The sequence below is a fragment of the Phascolarctos cinereus genome, unplaced genomic scaffold, assembly GCF_003287225.1.
Source record: "Phascolarctos cinereus isolate Bilbo 61053 unplaced genomic scaffold, phaCin_HiC Scaffold_4;HRSCAF=312, whole genome shotgun sequence".
Classification (NCBI taxonomy): domain Eukaryota; kingdom Metazoa; phylum Chordata; class Mammalia; order Diprotodontia; family Phascolarctidae; genus Phascolarctos; species Phascolarctos cinereus.
In genome coordinates this window covers 459,538,283-459,565,702 of record NW_027555847.1, presented here as the reverse complement: position 1 = coordinate 459,565,702, position 27,420 = coordinate 459,538,283, and the positions used below count along the sequence as shown (strand labels likewise).

At 37.1% G+C, this 27,420-nt stretch overlaps 1 protein-coding gene across 1 annotated transcript in view; it reads right to left on the bottom strand.

The window, feature by feature from the left end:
* The window catches only part of TRPA1 (transient receptor potential cation channel subfamily A member 1), a 75,260-nt gene extending 48,535 nt beyond the window's left edge, over positions 1 to 26,725 (bottom strand). The window contains exons 1-7 of the mRNA XM_020971045.1: positions 26,609 to 26,725; positions 17,460 to 17,622; positions 16,171 to 16,346; positions 12,273 to 12,380; positions 8,413 to 8,521; positions 8,076 to 8,221; positions 6,494 to 6,630 (exon numbers count right to left, since the gene is read on the bottom strand). Of these exons, the coding sequence (XP_020826704.1) occupies positions 6,494 to 6,630; positions 8,076 to 8,221; positions 8,413 to 8,521; positions 12,273 to 12,380; positions 16,171 to 16,346; positions 17,460 to 17,622; positions 26,609 to 26,725 (956 nt within the window). The remainder of the gene's footprint in view (positions 1 to 6,493; positions 6,631 to 8,075; positions 8,222 to 8,412; positions 8,522 to 12,272; positions 12,381 to 16,170; positions 16,347 to 17,459; positions 17,623 to 26,608) is intronic.
* Between the last annotated feature and the right edge of the window lie 695 nt (positions 26,726 to 27,420).

Sequence of the window (27,420 nt, the reverse complement as noted above, 5' to 3'; positions counted from 1 at the left end):
TGGGTAGCTCAGTTGACCTCTGACTCCTAGGTGCTCACCATAGTGGTACCAGAATTACTGTGATCAACCAATTGGATTTAACCCTACCTACAGCAGCCCATAACTCTCAAAATCAAGTCATTCACCATCTTCAAACTTCCCAGCAGCCAGGACAACAAACAAAATCTTATAAAATTACTAAATATTGTGTGATATACCCTTTGCTTTAAGACTTTGGTGAGAAGGATCCCATTATTTTCATCCTGGTTACCTCCCTCAAGAAACTTTTGAGATTTTCAATGTCCTTCCTTAACTGAACATATTGCTGACTATGTGATGTGACCAGAGCAAAGTACAATAAGAATGTCACCTCCTTAGTCTTGGACATTCTGTTTCTTTTTCAGAACAATTGGTCTTTAGCCACATATTTCCCATCTTACATTTCTTAGATCACTTTTTAAAATCATATTAACCACCACCACCACCACCCATTATCAACCTCCCATTTGCTAATGGGAATTACAAATTCCCCATATCACTCTTCCTTCTAGAGTAAACAGAAACAAAATTAGAGTTGAGTAGATCCACTTTCTCCACATTAATTATGTCATCATCCCAAAGCAACTATCGTATTCCTCATTTAATTGTCTTTTTTGCCCTAATATATTGTTTTAAACTAATGAAAATTAGCACCCATTGTCCTTTGCTTCACTCGCTATCTTTAACTCATTCTGAGATTTAGCACTCCTGACACTCTTACAGGATTGAGTTATATTTTGGTATTGATTCTTCCTCCATTGTCTACCCTTGCTTATGTCTTCCTTATGTGTCTTTTCAAATTTTAAGTTGGTCAGTGAGTTCTCTGTCCATACACTTTGATATCTCTTGATTTCCCTCTGCAACTTAATTTTTTTTGTCTTAGAATTTTACTTTTGAGAGGTTCTCATTCCTCATTGGTCAATTTGCTATATTGAAATTTCTTCCATCAGAATCTAGTTACCCTTTGTTCAAACTCTTTTCGAAATTTTTTTTCCTCCAAATCTAGGGTACTTATCAACTTTCCTCTCCTCTAAAACAAATTCCAATGTGGAATTGTCACTTACTCCCAAGGTTCCTTAACAATAACCAGTTTCTCCTTGTTGGTAAGAATCAAATCAAAATCAGAAGTTCTCCTCACTGATCTCCTATCACCTTTTAATGAACTTAAAGTACTGAGCTTTAAGTCACAAAACCTGTCTTTGAATTTCAGCTCTACGATTTATTTTCCTGCATCATTTTGGTCAAGTCATTTATCCATCCTGGGCCTAAGTTTCCTCCTCTTTAAAATGAGTAAACCAGACTAGAAAACCACTAAGCTCTCTTCCATCTCTAAATCTGGGATCCCATGATCCTACATCATGCTACCAAACTGGGTTAAGTCTTACGATCTGGGGCCAGTTGTGGACACTTTTGTGGACAGTTGGAACACTAAGGATCCCACAAAATCCCATTTAGGTACAAGTACAGGCTGCAGAATTGTGAGGCTCAAATGAGATAATGGTTGTAAAGTACTTTGCAAACCTTGAAGCACTATATAAATGCCAGGTATCATCATCATCATCATCATCATCATCATCATCATCATCATCATCATCGTTATTATTTTACATTCACCATACTTCCAGGCTGCTGATGACTTCCTTCTCTGAGCCTTCTATTGTACTCCTGGTGAGCCCAAGCAACATGTATAGAGTAATAAAAAAAGTCTGCTGGTAAATATTTAACCAACCTCCCAAAAAAAAAAAAGCAATAAAACATATGTGCACACACTTCTCAGTTTAATCTGCATTATTAACACTTTCCTAAGTCCAGACAATCAACGAAACAATAAATCAAGCACAATGCCTGACACATCGTAAGCTTAACAAATGCTCTTTGACTGATTGATTTGTAGAATTGCTGATTTGGGGGTGTAAATGCTCACACTGAAGACACAATAAATACGTTCTATAAACTAATTAAGGTGGTTCAGGCACACCCCTGTCTGTAGTACTCTGGTGGGTGATCTTATAAAAATCCATTGAAATATAAAAAGCAGCCCCGGTAGGGCAGTGGACAGTCTTGGACAGACTGAGTTATAAGAAATTGGATCTATTAAAGGGGCACCCCTATGTATAGCCATATCAAGATGAGGGCCCAGGGTTCCATCAGACTGGGAACTAACTATTCCAGTCTGACGTCATACATTCTTGAGTTAGTTACAGATACCCTAGGTTGGTTTCAGTCTCTCTATGGAGGGCATGAAACTGATCTAAGGTCCTAGAGGAACCTATAGCCGGTTGTCATCTATCCTGAGATAAAATGCACACTTTAAAGCCTTACACTAAAAACTAGAGTACTATAGATAGATTGCATGTAACTGACTGGCTGGCCATGATACATAATGTAGAGGTCATCTGTGAATTACTGCTCAGGAAAAAAAAACACGACTAACTTTGTAAGTGTCAATACATAAAAAAGTGAATTTTTACCAAAGTCAAAAGGCTGACATATATATCAGCCTAAAAGGAAATTAGGATAATAACTAATGTTTACAGAGCATTGTAAGACTGGCAAAACATCTTACGCAGACTAACTGGCTGGAGCCTGAAAGTACTACACACGTTATTGTCCCCATATGAAGAATCTGAAACTCAGAGAGGTTAAGCCTTATCTAGTCCCCCTCTATTCAGTTTTCCCTCTGAAGTCACCTACAATGTGTTGTTAAGTCATTTTTCAGTTGTATATGACTCTTCATGACCCCATTTGGGGTTTTCCCAGCAAGACACTAGAGTAGTTTGCCACTTCCTTCCCCAGTTCATTTTTACAAATGAGGAAACTAAGGAAAACAAGATCAAGTGACTTGTCTGAGGATGATCTGAACTCAGGTCTTCCTAATTCCAGGCCTGGCACACTACCCACTGTGCCACCTAGCTGCCTACCTACAATTTAGCCCATATACATTTTGTACATAGATAAAGTAAGGAAGAGAGGGAATAAGCATTTATACAGCACCTAACCCATGCCAGGCACTGTGCTAAGTGCTTTATAAATATAAAATCATTTGATCCTCACAACAATCCTGTGAGCTAGGCCATTATTATCCCCATGAGTGAAATAGAGGTTAAGTGACTTGTCCAGGATCACACAGCTGCTATGTAAGTAAGGCCAGATTTGAACTCACATACTCCTGACTCCAGTCCAAGCACTTTATTCACCACGTCACCTACCTCCCATTGTTGATTGTATATTGTTTTCCTCACTAGAATGTGAGTTTTTAGAGGGCAGGAACTATTTTTGTATCTCTTTTTATCCACAGTGTTCTACAGCAGACATTATACACTTAACAGATGTTTGCTGACTTGACTTAAGCAATTTTTTCCCCCATGGTCATGCAACTAATGGGTGTTAGAGGTAAGATTTGAATCCGCATCTTCTTTCTGTCTTCTGTCCTTGAATCCATGCCCAACTCTCTATCCACTAAGCCATTTGGCCTCTCAATATTTTGTACCAGGAAAATTTTCAGTAAAAACAAACCAAACAAATTCATTTAAATGGAAGGATAAGGGGACTAGTTTGTTATCAGTAAATGTTATATATATGCACATATATATATACACACACACACATATATATGTATATATGAATATAATGTATATTTATGTATTTATACATACACATATGTATGATATATATTTATATACACACACATATACACATAAATACGTATACTAAGAGGTGAAAAGAAAATACTTATTCAAATATACTTACAAGGGCCTATGATCACCATTTCTGCTTTTCAAAAAAATTTATTTTTAGTTTTCAACATTCACTTCCATAAGATTATGAGTTCCAATTTTCTCTCCATCTCTCCCCTCCCCTCCCACCCTAAGAGAGAATGCATTCTGAATACCCCTTCCCCCAATCTGCCCTCCCTTCTACCACCACCCCCTTCTCTTATACCCTTCCTCTTCTATTTTCCTGTTGGACAGCATAGACTTCTATACCCCATTGCCTGTATATCTTATTTCCCAGTTTCATATAAAAATAATTTTTAACATTTATTTTTAAAACTTTGGGTTCCAAATTCTCTTCCTTCCTTCCTCCCCACCCACCCTCATTGAGAAGTAAGATTCACTCATTCCTTCTCACCTCTGATCCCTTAATGCAGAAGCTGCTAAATTTTGTGTTATCCTGATTATGTTTCCACAATACTTGAATTGTTTCTCTCTAGCTGCTTGAAATATTTTCTCCTTGCCCTGGGAACTCTGGAATTTGGCTACAATATTCCTAGGAGTTTTCCTCTTGAGATCTCTTTCAGGAGTGATTGGTAGATTCTTTCAATTTCTATTCTACCCTCTGGTTCTAGAATAACAGGGCAGTTTTCCTTGATCATTTCTTGAAAGATGATGTCAGGCTCTTTTTTGCATCATGGCTTTCACTTTCCTGTATCTATTTTCCAGGCCAGTTGTTTTTCCACTAAGGTATTTCACATTGCGTTCTTTTTTTTTATTCTTTTGGTTTTGTTTTACATTGTCTTGATTTCTCATAAACTCACTAGCTTCCATTTGCCCCATTCTAATTTTTAAGGAAGTATTTTCTTTCATGAACTTTTGGACTTCCTTCTCCATTTGGACAATTCTGCTTTTTAAGGCATTGTCCTCCTTACTGGCTTTTTGGACTTCTTTTTCCATTTGAGTTAGGCTATTTTTTCTTTCTTTTTTTTTCTTTTCTTTTTTTTTTTTTTTTGGTGAGGCAATTGGGGTTAAGTGACTTGCCCCAGGGTCACACAGCTAGTAAGTGTCATGTGTCTGAGACTGGATTTGAACTCATGTCTTCCTGACTTCAAGGCCACAGATCTATCTACTGTGCCATCTAGATGCCCCGAGTTAGGCTATTTTTTAAGGTGTTATTTTCTCCAGTATTTTTTTGAGTCTCCTTTAGCAAGCTGTTGACTTGTTTTTTATGATTTTCTTGCATCACTCTCATTTCTCTTCTCAGTTTTTCCTCTACTTCTCTTACTTGCTTCCCAAAATCCTTTCTGAGCTCCTCCATGGCCTGGGACCAATTCATATTTTTCTTGGAGGCTTTGGATGTAGGAGTTTTGACTTTGTTGTCTTCTGGTTGTATGTTTTGATCTTCTTTGTCACCAAAGTAAGATTCTATAGTCTGATTTTTTTGCATTGTTTGCTCACATTCCCAGCCAATTACTTGACTTTTAAACTTTGTTGACATTGGGCTCTGCTTCTAGTGTGGAGGGTGTATTTTCCCAAGCTTCAGGGTTTTGTGTAGCTGTTTTTAGAGATACTTCTAGGGACCTGTAAATTTTCAGTTCTTCCAAGGTGGTATGATCAAAGGCAAGGTGTTTACTCTTTTCGTAGCCTGTGCTCTGGTCTAAGAGTGACAATAAGCACTCTTTTCTGCCTTTGAACTTTGAGGAGTATTCCCTCTCTACTGCTGCCACAAGCTTCACCAGCTACCTCACCCTAGGACTGCTACCCAGGACTAGGACTCAGATCTAAGCAACAGCAAAGCAAGAGAATCCTGCCTCAGTTCCAGCAAAGAGATCCCTGCAATTCTCCTCTGATCAGCTGTTTGATTCCCACCACAGTCTGTGGGCCTAGAATTCTGGAAGCAGCCACTGCCCTGAGGCTGTGCCAAGACTGGGGCTGGAAGGTGCTCCTGTCTCACACAGGTCCAGCAGAACTTTCCTACTGACCTTCTAAGTTTTCCTTGGCATTTGTTGGTTGAGAAGTCTGGAAACTGTCACAGCTGCCCATGATTCATTCCCATGAGGCCTACTCCAGTTTGCTGAGGCCAGGTCTTTGCCTGTGCAACCCATGCTGAACTGCGCTCCTGGTACAACAGACTTCTCCCATCAACTATCCAGATTTTCTTGAGGGGGGAATTTGTTTCACTCTGTCTTTTTGTGGGTTGTGCTGTTTTAGAATTTGTTTAGAGCCACTTTTTACAGGCATTTGGAGGGGTTTGGGGGAGAGTTCATGCAAGTCACTGCTTTTTCTCTGCCATCTTGGTCCACCCCCCCCATTTCTGCTTTTGAATGAAGAAAAAAAAATTCCCATGAAAGAGAAAATGAGAACTTTGCCCTTGATTGTAAATGAATAAGGAGGATGGAAGGTCTGTTAAGAGTTTATAGGCAAGACTATGTTACACAGGTTAATTGTTGCATAAGAGCCCTCTTTTGTATCTAGGTGATATACAATTCAACTCACTCACTGGTGTCAAAATCTCAATGGCATTTGCTGCTAGATTGCCACTAGACACTTCTCTCTTGTGAAAATCTATTTAACTTCCTACTTTGATTCCAGAGAGAAATAGTACCTCTAATTAGCTAATTAGGATGAACCTTAATTCTCCATAGAACTATTTAACCATGTGTTTCATCTGTGTATTCTTTTTAGTGTAAGGTGAACTTCAGAAAGCAAAAGTTCAAAGACTGTGAAACAATAACTGGTAGAAGAAAAATTCTTCTTACCTGTGAAGCAACGTCTCATTATTTCCATCTACCGTATTAATAATATCATCACTGCCAGAATAAGAGGATATCATCAGTTTTACAATCTCAGTTGCTCCTTGAGTGGCAGCAAAATGAAGAGCTGTGCATTTCCCATTCTATAAATAGGAATATAAAACAAAAAAAAAAAAAAGAAAGAAAGAAAAAGAAAAAGAAAGTTTGGTATAGAAGGCACAACTTAGTGGTACGAGATCAGCTCAGTAGCCTCTATTTTTATATCTTGGTAAGCAATTAATTTGGGTTTATATCTTAGCTGTGATTTTTGAGCTCAAAGTTAAGGAATATTTATGTTGTATGGAATGGCCTCATTCTCCCAAATTAAGATGGTAAAAATCAGAATCTTAGAGATAGAAGGAAATTTATAATTCATCTCATCTAGTTTCTCACCCAGTATAATAGTTTTTATTAATACATCTGGTAGATAATCATCCAGAATCTACTCAAATGCTTATGTGATGGGAAACTTCCTATTTTATTAAATCATTCATTCCCTTATTATACATTCCTTGTTGGAAAACCATTTCTTATGCTGGGCTGAAGTCATCCCTCAATATCATCTTCTCACTCAAATTACTTCTACCTTCCGAAGTGACACAGGAAAATGACAATAGTTTCTACATTATAATAACTCAAATATTGGAATATCACTATAATATAGAATTGTATTAATATGTCCATATTCCCTTGGTCTCCTATTCCTTAAACTAAACATCCACAGTTCCTTTAAAGATTCCTTTTTGGGAATGGATTTCAAACCTATAGCCATCCTAATTCACCCACCTTTGCATCCACTATTTTTTTTTCAGACCTGCCATTTCATTATTGTAGGGAGATCCTGGTGAAGAATATCTTTCTATCTCTCCCTCTCAATCCCTCTCACACCCTCAACCAATGCACATCAGTCACTTTCCATTTAGTCTTAGAACAGTACCTAGGGCACTAGAACATTAAGTGACTTGCCTCAAATGATTTAATGGGTATGTACCATAGGCAAGACTTAGGCCCAGGTAGTCCTAAGCCCAAGGTCAATACTCTACCCACTATACCACACTATCTTTATTAATAATTTTCCTAAATCATGGTATTGAGAGCTGTACTCAGTATTTTAGATATAGTTTGATTTGGGCAGAATATTACTTCCCTTGATGTAGATAAAATGTTTTAATTAATATAATCTAAGATTGATGGTGTTTTAATTACCATAAATATGTTTATTACTTATGATAAATGAATTTGCTAAACATTCAGCTAATTTTAAAATCTCTTTCTACTTCTCTTTGCCACATAACATCATGGCAGCAGGACTGGTTATCTTTCCCCCCTCCACTGTAACCATTATTTAGAAGCTATTTTATGTTTTAAGCAGTCCTATCACACCCAGCTAAAAGCTTAACTTTTGACTTTATTCTGCTTTGCTTATGTCCCATTTATTACTGTATTCATTTGCTCCTTACTCAGTGATCATGGAGCCATAAACATACTTGGGAAAACAATTTATAAAAATAAAATATATAACTGTGATAAAAAAAGTATGAAAAATTACCTCCTCTAGTTTAATATGTGCTCCATTTGTCAGGCAGATTTTAATCATTTCTAAGTCACCACTTTGAACAGCAAAATGGAGAGGACTTGCTTTTTTATTATTGAGAAAATTAATTTGGCTTTGCCTGGAATGTCCTTGTCCTTCACCTTCATAAGAAAACCAAATGGAATATTACTTAAATAAACAATCTGAAATGTCACAAAACATTAAAAGTAAGAATAAAATCTTACCTATATACACACAGTAAGTGTTGTTGAGAAATAATATGAATTACAACCTCCATTAATAGAATAGTAAGTTTATTATTGCTCTCTACTACATAAATGCCTTTACTCACCAAACTTTAACAACATTTCTATGCATTTCTTGGAACCTGAAAATGCAGCTATGTGCACTGGGTAACATCCAAATTTGTTTGATTTGCATATTTTTGCCCCATTATCCACCTGAAAAAAAAATCCAGAATGAATCAAATTATATAGTGCCCAGTAGGAAGGAGGGTAAAAATGGATAATGGTTCTCGTCTATTCTTGCAGACTATTTAGCCAGTACTAAGGTTCAAGCACAATAGTTAGACTCAATGCTAAATGAAAAATGTCTAAGAAAAACTTCAGGAACCCAGATAAAAACCATTAAAGAGATAATTCTGGGAACTAGGGTGGGATCTGGCAGCATAATAAAAATTATCAAAAGATAAAACAAATAAGGTAGAGGTAACAACTCAGACTTCAGTGAAATCTTCTTTCAACACTTTAGCAAAATGAAGTCAATTTCCAATAAGATCACTATTCTGTTTTTAAAATGTCACTCTATCATTTCAACTCTAAATCCTTCTTGTTATTATACAAAGGAATATACTCAAGGAAAGCCCTAATTAAAGGCATTTACACCACTTAAAACATAGTAGTCAAGAGGTTAGTGCTGTTGTGGAATCATAGAAGTCCTTTCATGGAGAAAGTTTATATTTAGGAAATCATTTTCATCTACCTCTTTTCAAAATACATTTAACATAGATTGATAGTAAAACAGAATTGATTGTGTTTTTTTAATTAATTTTATTTCATCATTTCACTCACTGGTGGGGAAGAATGAATTAGTTTAAAAGTGGCCTCCAAGAGAAAGGAAGAGTATAAACTATAAGGCTAGATTATCTTCAAAGTGGCTTTTGTGTCCCTGAACATTAAGTTAGTCACCTTCCAGGGAAGGTAAAGGATTGGATAAGCCTTTAATTTAGGATTTTGTTAATATTCCTTCTGAAATATGGCATCTACAAATTTACAAGAGTAAGAACCACTCCCCAACTGATAAATGGTCAGAGGATATGAATAGGCATTTTTTAGAAGAAGAAATTCAAGCTATCAATAATCACGTGAAAATGTTCTAAATCACTAGCAATTAGAGAAGTCATATTAACACAACTCTGTAGTGTCACTTCACACCTACCAGATTGTCTAGGATGACAAAAAAGGAAAGTGACAAATGTTGGGGGGGAGGGTACTGTAGGCTGTACGTAAAGCAATTTGGAATTATGCCCTAAAAGTTATGAAACTGTGCCTATCCTGTGACCCAGTGACACCAGTGACATCAAAGAAAGAGAGAAAGGACCCACATGTACAAAAATATTTATAGCAGCTCTTTTTATGGTGTCAAAAAAGTAGAAACCAAAGGGATGCTCATCCATCAGGGAATAGTTGAACAAGTTAGGACATATGAATTTTGTTGTTAGGTCATATTTCAGTCATGTCTAACTCTCCATGACCCCATTTGGGGTTTTCTTGGTAGAGATATTGGAGTTTTTGGCATTTCCTTCTCCAGCTCATTTTACAGATGAGGAACTAAGTGACTTGACCAGGGTCACATAGGGAGGAATTGTCTGGGGCTGGATTTGAATTCATGAAAGTGAGTCTTCCTGATTTCAAGCCTCAAGCTCTATCCACTGCGCCATCTAGTTGCCCCATAAGAATGTAATGGAATATAACTGTACTTAATAATGAAGGGTATGCATTCAGGAAACCTTGGAAAACTTATATTAACTGATACAAAGATATAAGCAGACTCAGGAGAATAATAGTAACATTGCAAAGATAATCAACTTTGATAGGGCAGCTAGGTAGCAGAGCAGATAGAGTGCTGGGCATGGAGACATTTTCATGAGTTCAAATCTGGCCTCAGACACTTACTAGCTGTGTGACCACGCGAAAGTTATTTAATCCCTGCTTGCCTCAGTTTCTCCATCTGTAAAATGAACTAGAAAAGGAAAGGGCAAGCCTCTCTGGTATCTTTGCCAAGAAAACTCCAAATGGGGTCACAAAGAGTAAGACATCACTGAAACAAATGAACAACAATAAATCAACTTTCAGTCCAAAGGATTCATGAAGAAACATGGTATCTACCTCTGAAGTTGATAGACTCAGAGAGAAAATTGAAGCATACTTAATTCTTTCTTTTTCTTTCTTTCAGAAATGGCTAATGCAGCAGTTTGTTTTGCCTGACTATTCTTATTTGTGGTATTTTTTTTCTCTGCCTTCTCAATAGATAGGAAATGAGAGTAGCAAGGGAGAGAATTCAGAACTGAAAATAGAATTGAAAATAAAATATAAGATAAAAATGATACCTTGTTTTGAGCACAAAGGTCCAGAAGTATTCTGACCAGCATAAAATGGAGTAGCATTAACATCTCACTTGTTTTGGACACTGTGCTTCTATTGAAGCAGTCCTAGTTTACATTAGCTTTGGAAACAAATACATCACCATACTGACTCCTACAGGGGCCAACTAAGACCTCTAAATCTTTTTTTTCTTATTCATTGCTGTTAAACTGTGACTGGTGCAGTTGGTATTCTGCAATAGTTGAATTTATGAATTTATGATTATGACCTCACAATGATCTCTACTAAATTTCATTTCATTAGTTTTGTATGGTTATTTCTTCGTTGATTAAAAAAAAGAGTATGGAGACGAGATGATCTTCTAATATCCTTCTAACTCTAGGTCCTTTGGTCTTATGATCTAAGCACTTTAGATCTTCTGGGAACTTTATTCCATCATCCACTGTATTAACTATCTCTTTCTGCAAAATTCATAGGAGTGCCTTCACCAAAGAAGTTTAAAATGTTGAATTCAATTAAAAAGTCATGTATCAGAAATCTTCCTTTAGGCTGACAACCATTAGTTAGTACTCTTTGGTATGGTCATTGTTCCAGGTATAAAAGTACCTAGATGGACTATCATCTAACCATATATTTTCATTTCTTCATCCTGCCACCAAGATATTAGGAGAGACTTCATCCAATATCTTGTTGAAATCCAGACAGACTATATCTTTAGAAATACCTTAATCATGCAGTCTGAGATAATAAAGAATTAGACAAAATGTGTGTGTACTTTCTATAATAAGTCCTAATGACAACTCATAATTACCTATTACTTTAGGGGCTACAAAGCACTTTCTCTACAACAGGTCTATGAGGTCTATAATGCAAGTATTATTATCTTAAAGTTCAATGATATGAAGTGATTTGCTCAATATCAGAGCCTGGTTTTGAAAAATGGACTCTGGATTCCAAGTCCAGAGTTCTTTTTACTACACCAAGGGCCATCCTAACATCATATTTTGCTAGTTTGAAACTGAGCTACTACCCTACTGTGGAAACCTCTATCATCATCAGCAGCAGCAGCAGCAGCAGCAGCAGCAGCATGTTTTCAAGCATGTTTCAAAGCACTTTGCATATGTTCTTTCATTTAATCCTCACAACAACTCTATGAGGGAATTACTATTATTATCCCCCTTTTTTCAGTTGAGCAAACTGAAGCAGAGAAGTTAATGACTTGACCAGAGTCAAATGGCTACAAAGTTTCTAAGGAAGGCTCTAAACTGATGTATTTTTGACTCCAAGTCCAACACTGTACCATCTAGCTGCCAATATTACTTCCTTTCAGGAAATGATCATGGAACTTTGAACACAACAGTAACATAAACTCAACTTCAAAAAATCTGTAATAGCCACAAGACTTCAAAAGAACCTTTCAATAGTTGTGGAAATACTACATTCTGGTCATCACAAGAGTTAAAAACAAAGTCCCTGCTAAGAATACTTTCAAGATGCTTTGGTCACATCATATATGTAGTGGTAACCATTAATAGTATACACTGAACTAAAATAGAGATGGATGAAAAAATAAAATCATTATACAAACCAAGAGTCTTAGTGCTTCACTATTATCTTTGGAGCAGGCCAGCAACAGGGGTGTGTTTCCATTTTCTCCTATCAAATTAACATCAGTACTACTATTCTCAATCAAAACCTATGTAAAGAAGAAAATAAAACTATCAAGAATCAAAATCACAACTTACTTAATGAATGTAAAATAAGCATTCACAAAAGCTTTATTTAAAAATCAAGTAAGGTTTATATAGTAATTTTACACTTATGGAGTGTGAACCCTATTTGTGGATGAGGTTCCAAAATCAAAGACACTCATGGTCGGCAAAGACCTCATAGGTCAGCTGGTCCTTTCATTGTGAGATTCTAGAAGTAGGAGTGAGAAAGAAGTAGCTAGCTAGTCTTCCCTTTCAAACCTTACCATTATTTGATCTATTAACAAGAGCAAAGGAGTAGGAGTAAAATGGGACTAAGACCATAAATCAATTACTTCTATAAACTGAAATGCTGGAATTAATGACTTTTTGAAAATTTGTGCCATTCCTGGGTGAATCCAAGAGTTATATTCAGAGAAGGGTATACTGAAGGTACCAGTTTGCTTAAGAACTGGGAGTCATATCAGTTTTATAACCATACTAGGGATTTCTGCCAAATTGAAAATGCTACAAAGGTTATGTTTTAATATGGATCCCTTGGGTCTACTTTGCGGTGGGTCTAAGCAGATGATTTCCAGATCTTTGCTCAGCCTCTACCTCTCCTAACCTCCAACCTCACATCTCCAAATAACTATTAGAAATCTCAAACTAGATGTCTCAGACATCTTAAGTTCAATATGTTCAAAACTGAACCCATTACTCTATCTCCAAAACCTTCACCTCTTCTTAACTTCTCTGTTATGATCAAAGGTACCTCTATCATCCAGGTTCTCAATTTAAGTGACATCCTTAACTCCTCACTCTTTTACTCCCATATGCAACCAGTTGCCAAATCCTTCATAACCCCTCTCACATATATCCCCTTCTCTCCTGACAACATCCTGATGAAGGCCCTCATTACATCATGACTAAACTGTTGCAATATCCTGCTATTTGGTTTCCCTATCTCAAGTCTTTCCCCAATCTAGATCATCCTTCACCCAGCTGCCAAAATGATCTTCCTAACTGTGGATAGGACCATATCATTCCCCACACCTTAATCAAATCAAATGGCTCCATATTGACTCCAAGAACACAAATAAAATTGTCTGCTTGGCCATTAAAATTCACATAACCCGGCTCCTCCCAAACCTCCAGTCTTCTTGCATTTTACTACCCACCACATGCTCTTCAATCCATTAGCACTGTCCTCCTTCATGTTTCGTATCCATTAACATTCTATCTTCTGACTGAGCATTTTCACTGACTATCACCCATGCCTTGAATCTTCTCCGTCTTCATCTCCTTCTTGTGCATTCCCTGGCTTGTGTCAAGGCCCAGCTAAAATCCTACCTTTTATAAAAAGCCTTTCCTGATGCTTCTCAATGCCAGTGCAAAATGCTAAGCCCACTGATAATCATCTTCAATTTAATCTCTATTTTCTTGTTTATACACAGTTGCTTTCAGTGCTTGGTAGGTACTCAATAAATGCTTGTTGACTTAAATCCCTAATATTCCTCAACACCAGGTCCTCAGGCTTTTTTTTTGTTTGTTTAGTCCTACAACCTTAATATGAGGAGATGAATAACATCAACTTCTAGAAGAAAACAATAACTAATATTTATATAGCGTTTAAGGTTTACAAAACACTTTACATATATTATGGAGATGGAAGAAGACAAATAGAAATGAAGGCATAAGATAAACAAAGAGAGAAGAGAGAAAGATGAAATAGCACAGTGAGATGCAGTAGAAAATACATCATATTGTTGGGGATTTTTTAAATTTCCCATTTGTCTTAGTTATAAAATTGAAATTATTAAAATGTCAAATGTTATTGGTCAGTTTTAAAAGAAAAAAATGAGAGTCTTCATTATTGTTTTGATCCAGACATATGATTAATCAATATAGAAACTCCTGATATCAGTTCAAATCCACCACCTCTCTAGAATTTTTAAATTTTTTCTTTTTGCCAACTACATGACTTCATATAAGTTGGAAGCTCCCACCACTAAGGCAGAATGGTGCCTGCTGTATCTTAGAGAGTTTCCCGGGGGGTAACCAAGAAATTAAATAACATGAACAGTGTCACACAGACAGGATGAGTCAGAGGTGGGCCTCACACCTAGGTCATCCCAGTTTGAAGGCCAATCCACTATCCATAATGCCAGGTTGTCACTCCATGTCCTATGACTAGAGGTGCCAATGGTTACAAAGTGAGCTAAATAAGCCACTATTTTTAAGGCTTTTGTTTTGTTTTTTGTTTTTGTTTTTTAATCAGAAAATGTGTTCCAGCTTTGAAATATGGTCCTTCCTAACCCTATCTCTACTTCACTCAATGTGACACTCCAATACTGAAAAAATGATGACACAGAGGTATATATATTTTTATACAGATTCATAAAGTTCTTCTGTCATGACAACTTTGAGAGGCGAATAGTCCAATTATTATTTTCCTTATTTTAGAGGTGAAGAAATGAGGCTGGGAGAGGGTAAGTAATTTATCCTGGACCACAGAGTTAGTAAATAAAAGATCTGGGACTTGAAAGGAGGTTGCTCCTCACTCCATGGCCAGTACTGTTATGGGACTATGACATCTCTGATATCATTAGCAGAGAATGGCAGAGAATGTAACCTTTCTACATATCATTTGGAGCAACTTTTGTGCACATTTTTTAAAAAAATCCCATACAGATGATGCATCCAACATGTTGGAGGTTTCTTGTCCAGCCAATATGTCAATGTACAAGTTCTATTATCCCTCCTTTTGGCTATATGACCAGTTAATCTTCTCTTTGTTACCTCCAGAATCAAATATAAAAGCACACATTTGAAATTCAGAGGCATTTATAATCTTCCCCTTTCCTACATTTCCCAATCATCTCATACCTTACTCCCCCTAACATACACTACATCCAGTGACACTAGCCTCCTTGTTGATCCTTGGAAATTGACACTCTGTCTTCCAACTCAGGGCTTTTTCACTGATTGCCCTTCAGTCTGACATTCTCTTATCCTCATTTCCATCTCCAACTTCCTTCAAGTCCCAGCTAAAATCCCATCTTTTATAAGAAATAATCCTTCTTCATGCTAGAAATTTTTCCCAAATCATTATCAACAACTTATGCAGTATATATCTTAGTATTACAAAGTTGATTATGTGTTGTCTTTCCCAGTAGACTGAAAACTAGGCTTTTTTTGCCTTGTTTTTTATCCTGAGTAGTTTTCATGGTGGCTGGCATTTAATGAATGCTTGTGATTTGATTTGACTTGATTCTTCTGAGTTAATTAATTTTTAATGTATGACTTAATATATATGCATACATATACACACATATATACACATATACATATGCATCCACACATATATGATACACATACGCATACATTCATATATACACATACATATCCATACATATCCTTCTGTCCTGCGTGATCCTACTCTACCCCTTTTCTGTTTTCATGATGATGGTGTGATGCTGTCAACCACTGCAGAAAATGATGCTATGAATGATCATTTCCAAGAGCACTGAAAACAACATTGCTAATTCTCATGCTATTCAGAGGGTGATTCATTTAAATTGTTTAGAAATGTTGCTAGTCACACGATTTCTGTTTATTCTGAGTTGGCAGATCAATCTGACCCCCCTTCAGAAACCACATTTTGTAAAGGATTCATGAATTGTACATACACACACATACCCCCACACTTTACACACACACACACACACACACACACACACACACACACACACACTTTACACACAAATACATCCATACTTCTGATGGCAGCCTTACCTTCACTATTTCATTATAAAAACACTGAATAGCTAGGTGAAGGGGTGCCACCAAATTGTTATTGCAAATGTTTGGATTAGCTCCTTTGCTGAGAAGAAATTTAACATTTTCAACCTTTCTTTTTTCAGTGGCCCAGTGCAAAGGGGTATTTCCTAAAATATCCAGTACATTCAGTCCTAGGAGAAAAGAAAAAAGCAGCATAAAATGCAAGCAGTACATTTTCCTCTGGCTATACTGTATGATGTATAAAAAGTTCAAGAGGCATAGGTTCTGGGTAATTAATTATTTTATTAATCATGCTAGTAGATAATTAATAAAAGGAGTTAGTGGCACTCTCAGATGCCAAAGACCCATCATGGAACTCACTGAGTGCTTATATGCCCTTGGAAGAATGAATGTTCCTGTCTAATGGTAGACATCTCTAGGGCAGAGGGTGGGGAGAGGGAAGAAAAAAGGGGAAAAAATGAGTATGATAATTTCGTTGTGTATTTGAAAAGAATAGCAAGTTGTGCATAGTAGATTTGCAGTTTCATGTACAATCACCTTTTTAATTATACTGTTATAGAAATGCTTGTTTTATTCCATAAATTAAAAATAAAATAAATTTTAAAAAAAAGGGGATTTGACTCTGATAACTCAGTCTTGGACTAAGAGACTTATCTCTTATCTAGGCTACCCCTGCCTAGGGCAATCTACACAAAAGGAGGTCTACCTCTGCTCAGAACTGGCTGATCAGAACACAATGGGCCAGAATTCACCTTAAATTAAATCCTTTATAAGATTTTCTAGATCCCTGGGATAACAACTCCCACCTAAGAGCAAACAACATGTACCCCAAGGATTTGGGCAATCTCATCCATCAACAATGTCCTTCAGATGCTGGCTTGGCTTAGTAGAACATGAGGATCTGGGAAGGGAAAAATCACCTGGATCTTCCCAATAATTGAATATTTAATAATCATTTCTCTCAAATGACTTAATAAAAACACAGCTTCAGCCTTCTATCAACAAATCAACAAGCTTTGCCTTAGTGCTTACTGAACATAAGCAAAAAGATAGTGACCAACATAAAGAAAACCAAGACCCAGTCCCTACCAAAGGAAGAGACAACTGAATGTTTCCCAGCGAAGCTTGCTTTGTGTTTAATTTGGAGAAATTCACCCCTTAGGGTTTCTTTCTCCATTCACTCTCTTCATCTTCCCAAATTTGTGCTCTATTGAGGGGATATTGGCTTATATGGAACAGGAACTGGTTAATGTTAGGGTATATACATGCCAACCTTGACTTACCATCAAATTGAGTGTCATTGAAAATCAGCTCCAGCAGTTCAACTTGATCTTGCGCAGCTGCATGATGCAAGGGTGTGGCATTCAGTTCATCATATTTACATAAACCATCACGATTCTTCATGATGAAGCTTTGCAATCTCTTTACATTTCCTTTGAAAATAACCTGGTTTTATATTAAAGAGATAATCAGTGATGGGCTAAAAACATTTATTTAAGCATTATTATTATATCCCAAATGACAACTTATTCTCTAAAACCTAAAAGGGATTATCATTATCTCAAATTATTTACTGTACATTTGGTATTATGGGAGTAATATGGGAGCAGCTATGTGGTGTAGTGGACAGGGTGTGAGTCCTGGAGTCAAGGAAAACTCGTATTCATGAGTTCAAATCCAGCCTCAGAACCTTACTAGCTGTGTGACCCTGGGCAAGTTCCTTAACCCTGTTTATCTCCATTTCCTCACCTGTAAAATGAACTGGAGAATGAAATAGCAAGTGATTCCAATCTCTTTGCCAAGAAAACCCCAAATGAGGTCATGAAGAGTCAGACACAATTGAATAATAATAACAAATTTGTCATATGATAGGCATTGTATGAAGCAAGTTTACAACACAATTCTTGTCTTGCAAGAGTAGAAATTACAAAATCAAAGGGAATGAAAGCTGAAGAAAACATTAATTGATAATTTCATTTTGTAAGGGTTCAGACTTGTGATTTTATCAGTGGGGAGCATCCAATATGGAAAAATAGCTCCACCATTTTCCACTTAATCTGGAAGCTGGGAGATTAAGTGACTTGCCATGGTCATATAACTAGTAAGTGCATGTCAGAGATAGGACATGAATTGAAGTTTTCTTGACTCAATGGATGGTTCTTTATCTACTAAGTCATTTTAATGCTTAAATTAATTAATTAGCTAATTAATTACTTGAGAAGCAAGGAACTTGAATGGACTTTCAAAGCAAGAAAAACATGGTTGTTGTCGTTGTTGTTCAGTCATTTCAGTTAAGTCCCATTTGGGACTTCATAATCACATTTGGGGTTTTCTTGGCAAAAATACAGGAGAGGTGTGCCATTTCCTCCTCCAGCTCATTTAACAGATGAGGAAACTGAAGCAAACAGGATTAAGGGACTTGCCCAGAGTCATACAGCTAGTAGATGTCTGAGGCGAGATTGGAATTCAAGATGAATCTGCCTCATTTCCGGCTTAGCCCTCTATTCACTATACTGTCTACCAGCCCCAAAGAAAAATCTTAAGGATCATTAAAAGATTAGAAATGTTGGGCAGCTAGGTGGCGCAGTGGATAGAGCCCTGGCCCTGAATTCAGGAGGACCTGAGTTCAAATGGGGTCTCAGACACATAACATTTACTAGCTGTGTGACCCTGGCTGAGTCACTTAACCCAATTGCCTAGCCAAAAACAAACAAACAAACAAACAAAAAAGATTAGAAATGTTTCTTCATAGAAAGATTAATGTAATCAAAACTGTTTGAACTACAACATAACAGACTTAAGGAAGATTTAGTGGATACTGCTCCTGATAAAAGAAGATAGAAGCAAATTTACAAGGGAGATTTAAATTAGATACCAAAATATTTGAAAAAATGAAGTCTATTAAAAGGCTGAAACCTGGATTATTGATTTTTAATCATCTCACAGTTTCTGGTCTAACCTGCCTCTAATCAACTTACCCATCACTGCAAGATTAAAGGGATATTTTTTTTTCCATTTTACTATTCACAGGTTCAATAACGTACAATGGCTCCCCAGTAACTCCTGGATTTTGCCTGGCTTTTCAGGCCTTCAATAATATAGCACCATATTACCTCTCCAGCCTCATTTCCTCATGTTCATGGACATTTACAATCCTTTTTTTTTTTCTGTCAGGCTGGTTTTCTTACTTCGCTCTCAACACAACATATTCACTCTTGTCTCTCTGTATCTTCATCTTTCTGCCTATGAACACCCTCAGTGCTCCCAAATCTGTGCCCAAAAGAACTATATTTTAAAATTCTTCCCAAGTAGATACTTGATTGATTCATTATTTGCCTCTTCACAACCAGAGACTAAATTGACGTCTGTGTTAATACACATTTAATGCTTCTGATTTTAAAAGTCAAACACAAAATAAAGCAAACTGAGGTACTTCACTAGACCATTGTGCCCTACTTTCAACATATTCTTACCTAAAAACAGAAGAAAAGGACACAGTATCTGTGATTTCTCAAGTGCCTTTCCTTTCCATGAGTACAAATCAACTGAAATGAATGTTTTTAACGTGCTGAAAACACTAAAGGACATTGTTGTATAGATAATAAATAAGTGAGGTCTTTTTTTCATTCTTAGGGAAAAAAAGGACTGAATATTTAAAAAAAAATCTCGCTCCCCAAATTTATTTTTTATCTCATAATAGGATAAAGAAATTCCTTCACCATATTTGATTTTACAAAGAGTCTTATGTAGTAGTTATTATTTAAATCTATGCCTGTAGCATGCATGTTTGGGTAAAGGCATTCTCAAAATTTACATGTATACAATAATGGATCAATTGTGAAATCTATGTAGTATTCAGTTCTCCTCAATATTTGCCACCCCCAACAAAAATGTCCTCTCCATTCCTTTTATTTTTTTTTTTTTGCTAAATTCATCTGGTGTTTTTAGCCTGTGATTTTAAGTTTCATGTTTTATGTTCTCTCTGGGCAAGAATAGGGAAACTATATCCCATCTAATGGAGCCAATAAAAGCAATTTGTAGAGTCATTCAGAGACCTGATGTCAATAATAACTCAATTATACTCTCTATTAAGTGTGTACCAGAATCAGGTGCTCATGGAAATACTGCTGTAATTCATTAAGACAAAAATTTTAGTGTACAAATTAGGATCTTGTATAACCAAAATTTTCTATTGGATTACAAATTAATTATCTGTTCATGTAATTCAATTATAACCTTTGGGAAAAAAAATTACCTTGGAATTGCAAAAGAAAATGAAGTATTTTATTTCAGCAAATTACCGAAGGTATTTTGTATATATTTTTCATTCTGTATAGGACATTTCCAGACTCTTTTCTTCGTATTTGCAAACTTCTACTCTGACTCTGATGCTAACAAAGGCATAGGGGGAATTAAATAACCCTTAAAAAAGCTCATTATCAATCACTTTCAAGAGTTTGAGTTTGAGTCTTGCCTCGGATATTTAACTGTATGACCCTGGAGAAGTTACTTAACATCCAAGACTCAATTTCCTCATCTATAAAATGTGGGTAATAATAGCAACTACCTTACATGGTTGTGAGACAACATATGTAAAGTTCTTTGCAAAGCTTAATGAGATATACATCATCATCGTCATTTATCATCATCATTATATTATCAAACATTCCTAGTAAGTCTTTATGTTACTTTAATGTATATGCAAGGAAAGAGAGGGAAATAAAGAAGGAAACTAGAAGGAGAGCTCATGATGAATGAATTAATCAACAAACCTTTATTAAGTGCCTAGCAGTTGCCAGGCATGATTCCAAGCAATGGGGATGTAATGACAAAAAAAAAAAGAGATAATAAGGAAAATATAGTAATTCTCTCTTGAAGAAAGAATTGGAAGTGGGTGAAGACATCATACATGAACAAGACTCAGGTTGGTCTGTTTTATACATTTTAAATCAGCCCAATCCTTTGTTTTTAATACTATATAATTTTGTTCTTGGAAGGAACTTCAAGGAGGTGATCTAATTTAATGTATGCTCTAAATTTAAAACTGTTGCTTGAGGATATCTACTGTGGAGAAGCTTATTTCTTGAGGTAACTTAATCCACTTTTGCGTAGCTTTAAGTTCAAGGAAATCTTCCTTATCCCAAGCCTAAATCTGGCCTTTTTACAACTTTCTCTCCCTCTTCCTAGTTCTGGCCTTTGGGACCAAACAGAATAAATCTACCCCTCTTCTAGACAAACAGCCCTATAAATATTTATAAACCTATTTGAAGATAGATGTCATGTCTTTCAAAGTCTTTTCTTCCCCAGGTTAAAAACTTGTTCCTTCTATTCTTCTTAATATAGCATGGTTTTGTGGTCCTTCTGTTCCCCTTTCAACTGATCAATATACCTCCTAAAAGGTAGCACCTAAAATGGAATGTCAAATTCCAGTATGCATCAACCAGGGACAAAGTCTAGTGGGGCTACTGTCTTTTTAGGAATGAATGGCCCTTAATGAATCCTAAAGTAAATGAATCTAATCTAAGTTAATGAATCTAAAAGTAAATTTCATTATATTATCAATACATCAATATTGCATTCCACAAAAATCCATGTATTTTTCAATCTATTTAGTCACATCTTCTCCAATACCTATTTTGCACTTGATTTTTTAAAAACCCAAGTGTAAGACATTAATTTTATTCCCATTAAATTTCATCTTATTGAAGTAGCCCAACCATCTCTCTTCTGAGCACTTTTTGTGGCCTTATTTTGTAATTCAACATCCCTCCTAGCTTTTTGTTATCTGCAAATATAACAAGGATGGCATCTATCCCTTTATTCAAGTAACTGATAAAATTGTTAAATAGTATAGGCCAAGAACTGATAGATACCTGGGACACTCAACTAATGAGCTCTTGGCAAATAGATACAGCTCCATCAAGACATGCTCTTTGGGTACAGTCATTCAACCAATTCCAAAACCAGCTAATTATAGCACTATGTAGTGGCTCAGACACTAAGCATCGTGACCCTGAACAAATCACTTAATGTCATTCAGTTCCAGCCTCCTCATCTGTAAAATGGGAATAATAACCAACCTTTACAAGGTTGGTAATAATAATAATAATAATAATAATAATAATAATAATAACAGTAGTAGTAATAATAAATAGGATTTATATAATACTTTAAGATTTGCAAAGCTGATTACAAACACTATCTCATTTCATCCTTGAAACAGTACAGGAAGAAAGGAAAAAATGAAGGAAGGAAGGACTGTTAGTTGCTTTACAAATATTATCTCATTTGATCTTCACAATGCCTGGGTAGTAAATGCCATTTATTATACCCTTTCACAGTTGAGGAAACTGAGGTAGAAAGAGGTTCCATGGCTTATCTGTGGTCACATAGCTAGGAAATGTCTAAGGCCGGATTTGAACCTAGATCTTCCTGACTCCAGAACCAGTTCTCTATCCACAATTCAGGGCTACCCTGGAAATAAAGAAATTCCTAAAGTTTGGAAATCTGTAGTGCTATTTCATGCTTTCTGTCGCTGGGAATCTACTCAACAATGGGAAATGCTGCTATGTTCTCTTGGCAAGATTTTTATCACCATATCAGTTTATAAGTTTCTAGCTTTGAAAAAGGGGGAGAAATCAAAAGGCTTCAATTAAAATTTTAAGTCTCCTCTAGAACATGTTATAGTAATGTTTTATTATTAACGATTATTTTCAAATAATAGAGAGACAGAAAAAATGACACTAGTCTGTGAGCCTCTGTTGTGGAAGTAAATTTAATATAAAGAGGGATTAAGACTAGTCTTATTGATCAGCAGACTAAGTATGATTTTAGCTGTCGAAACAGAAATACTAAAAGCCCTCCAAATAAAAATTTTTCTTATTGGCCCTGCCCCAGTGCCTACAATTTTAAAGTTACTCCTTCTATTTGGCTAAAGCAAAAATAAAAGTTCACTTTAAAGAATATATTTGGGGGCTCAAGTACAATTCCTTCCTGCTGCCTTTCTTAATTCAACAAATATTTATAGCACAGCTACTCTGAATTAGGCATCATGATAAAGGTTGTGGGCTACTCAGTGAATGAGACAAAAGTTCTGCCCTTAAAGAACTTATGATCTAATAGGGCACACAAGGTAGGCAGACAAATAAATATTAAACAAATTGAATCTTGATACCTAACAAAGCCTTGAGGGAACAAAAACATAAGATTTCCTAAAGACAGCAGAAGGGAAGGGAAGGGACTTAGGAAAACTGAGGAGGTTCTGGAGGAAGAGAAAGAAATATGACAGTGTTTGGCTCTTGTGTGGGAGGGATGACATGATTACTGAAAGGGTTCATGGGATGTTTAAAACAATTTGAATTACATCACAGTTATTTTTTGCTTCCAGTAAATATGTTCACAGTTTAATACTGACTATGTGAAGGCAATATCTTTACTCAGATGCCTATCCCTAAAGGTGCAATTTTACACATGTGTGTGTATACACATATATTCATATGTATACACATATATACATACACACATATGTGTGTATATATCCTAGCTAGCCAATGGGAGAAACTTGGGAGAGGGTTGACCTTTCAATGCCCTTAAAATCACACCATTTTCTAATAAATATTATTAATTTAGAAAGAGTTGAGGATAATAATCTCAACCCTTAAAAGCTAGTACCTTTACAAACTTGCTTAACTGGGGCAGCTAGGTGGCACAGTGGATACAGCACCGGCCCTGAAGTCAGGAGGACCTGAGTTCAAATCTGACCTCAGACCAAACACTTGACTGCGTACTAGCTGTGTGACCTTGGGCAAGTCACCTAACCCCAATTGCCTCACAAAAAAAATAAAAATTAAAAAAAACTTGTTTAACTTACAAAATACATGAACTAGAGTTTGGTACTAAAAAGATATGTTTGTCTGGATCAAGGATCCTTAACTAGAAGTCTATAGATAGATTTCAAGGGGTCCATGAAATTGGATAGGGAAAATATGTCTTTATTCTCAATAAAAACTAAATGAAATCTAGTGCTTCCTTTGATTATTAATTGAAAGAAAGCATTACTCTGAAGAGGGTTTCATAGGCTTCAGTGGAATGCTACAGGGGTCTAGGATTCATAAAAAGTTAAGAATCTCTGGTCTAGATGGATTCTGAGGCTCCTTACAACTCTGGGATTCTTTAATTCTATGATATTTGCATTCCAAGGATTAGAGGTTAAAAGATGTAGGGAAGGTAGACTGATAGGGGTCATCACCTCAGGGTTGAGGCTTTGGAGGATGGTTAACCTTTCTAAGCTTCCTGGCTGTTTACTGGCTATGTAGTGGCTCAGTGCTGAAATGATTTGGTGTTTTAGATTGAGCAGTAGTTCTCTGCTAATTGCTATGGCAGTGTGTGTGTGTGTGTGTGTGTGTGTGTGTGTGTGTGTGTTTGCATGTGAAAGAGAGAAGTGAACAGAAACAGAGGGGAAGAGGGAAGAGGGAAGGGGTAAAAGAGTGGGCAAGAAGAGAGAAAGAAAGAGATAGAGACAGAAAAACAGAGAGATACAGAAAAACAGACACAGAGATAGACAGAGACACACAGAGAAGGGGAGGGAGAGACAGACAGACAGGGACAGACAGAGAGAGAGAGAGAGAGAATAGACTGCATACCATGACCACACTAAGGTGGGAAATGATGGGCCCTTCACCACCACATGATGACAACTTCACTAATGTAGCAGCTAGTGTGGGGCATTAAGTTATCTTCACATTAAACATTTCAAATATTTTACATACCTGCAGAAGACTTGCCTAATCGCTAGAAAACACAACCAAAACTGTAGTGTTGGAGAAAGTGTTGGAATTGAAGTCAGTCAGGACAGAGGCTCCAGTGCGTTCCTCCTGGCACTTCCTAACTGTCAGACCAAAGCAAGTCACTTAATCTGCCAGAAAGACTTCAGTTCAGACCCATCCTGACTGTTTGAACTTGGGGCAGTGATTTGACCTCTTAGCGCTCTTTGGCAATTCTCTCATTTTCAGAGAAGGTGCCACTCTGTATTAGACCTGAGTTCAAATTCTGCCTTAGTTACTTACTGTGTAACCCTGGGAAAATCACTTAATCTCTCTGTGCATCAATTTCCTCTTCTCTAAAAATGTTAGTAAAGGGTGTTTCTTCATCTGAGAGTTCACTAAACCAAAAATATTTACGGTCCCTGATCCCTACTCTATCAATTAGAAACCACCTATTATTCACTTTCAAAACAACAACAACAAAGCAGATTGTTTTTATTTTTTTAAGTTGAAATGAGATTTTTGGAAAAGAGAATTGAGCCATTTTTTTTATTAATAGGCTCTTAGAAAACCCTTCTTTCACCAAACTAGTGCCAATTCATCAATGTAACCCCAAACACAAAGGAAAACATCTAAATGATTCACTTCATAGAAAGTTTCTTTGGAGAAAAGAAAGGAAAGGAAATTGCTAAGGCAATATTTTAGAATATGCATAGATTCTATGCCACATTCCTGTAAAGATGCTGCCAAATTCTACTCCAAGCTTTACTAATACGCTGTTTCTATGGTTGCCACATCCCTCTACTAAGTCAGTTAACAAGCATTTATTACCTCATGTGTGCATCATTAGGGGAAAAAGTTCGCAGAAAGGACCTGACTATTCTCTGAGACAGATGAAAAAGACGGAATTTCTTTTTAATGTCGGGACCCTGGCATAAGGGAAATCATTGAGAGGGAAAGTGTTAAGTTCAGATCAGCCTATCGCTGGTTCCCTATTTATGCCAGTAATCTAAGGATTTCTACTGGGATGCAGTCTTAGACATTCGGAACTATTTTTTATAAAGTATATAGCTTCTTCCAAATCTCTTCCTGCCAAAAACAGTTTGCAGGAGCTTCTGAAACAGACTTCTAATTAAATTGTTTTGGGCAAAAGTTCAATATGGCAATGCTTCCCCCCAATCCTACATTTATGTATGGATTCATACATATATGCATGTACACACATATGCATACATATAAGACTGCTTTTACCCACAAATCCAAATATGCATTATGTATCGGTGGAAATCTACAAGAGGTCATTGGATTCTCTTTTCTGAACAAACAAGCTTGAGTCCTTTCCCTACCTCCTTCCCTTCGGGGTTGGATCATTCCCATTTCTCCCATCCTCAAAAGGTAAGGCTGGAGCTGGGACCTCGGTGCAAGGGGTATGAAGGAGAGAACCTAAAGAAAAACCGGGACGAAAGGCGCTGCCCCCTCTGCGCCTCCTACACCTGTGTTTCCTAATCTGTAGTGACACGGGCACACAAGCAGCACGTTCCAGATTTCCAAGCCATGTCTGCTGTTGCCACCTAGGAAATGTTCTGAAGGAACTAGTGGAAGTTCGGTGCAGGAAAGAAAAGGGACCCAAATTTCAGAGCATCTTCCCAGCTGCCCCCAGTCCCCTTTACCTTAAACACATCATCTTCTAAGGCATCCATTTCGTTCTCCACCTCCTCGTAGGCAACGCCCTGGGGTTCTTTATTTTCCCCGGGAGCTTGCAGTACTTTCTTCACATTGCGCTTCATTGCTCCCGCCCCAGGCTCAGCCAGCTGGCTCCCGGGCTGCAGTGGCAAGGTGGGGATCCAAGAGAACAGAAAGTCAACGCAGGGAAGGTACCTGGGGACCCAAGAGAGGAGAAAATTAGCTCCAAGTAGTGACCTGCAGACCCAAGGCAGGAGAAAATTAGTTCCAAGGAGGGACCTGGGGACTCAGGAATAAGCTCGTAAGAGAGCGCCAAGGACTCTGCTGAAGTGCAGCGGACGAGCGGGTTCGGAACTCAGCCGGGGTGGGCTGAGTTGCAGGGAAGCAGACCTTCGCTGGAGTTTAGTAGCTATAGAAATCTTACTCTAGGAGGAGAAGTCAGGTTGGGGGTGGAGGTTCAAGTGGAGCTTTCCAGTCCAAGATACTTATATACAGGAGGTTTTACCTATCCTTCTCCTCCTTCTCCTCTCTTGGCAAAGAAGCCGGGTTGGGGGTGGGGGTCAGGAAATCGGAAGCAATTCAGTCTCCAGGGGTCAAAGGCTCTGGGCTGCACAGGACAAACTTTTTTCACTCTGTGTGTGTGTGTGTGTGTGTGTGTGTGTGTGTGTACAATTGTACACAATTGCCATCTTTCCGAAGGCTCCTAGAGAAATGAATGTTTTGTGTCCTTGGGGGATGGGGGGATCTTCGGTCACTGCATTGAGCCATTTCTTCAGTGTCTAATACCTTTGAGTGGGCC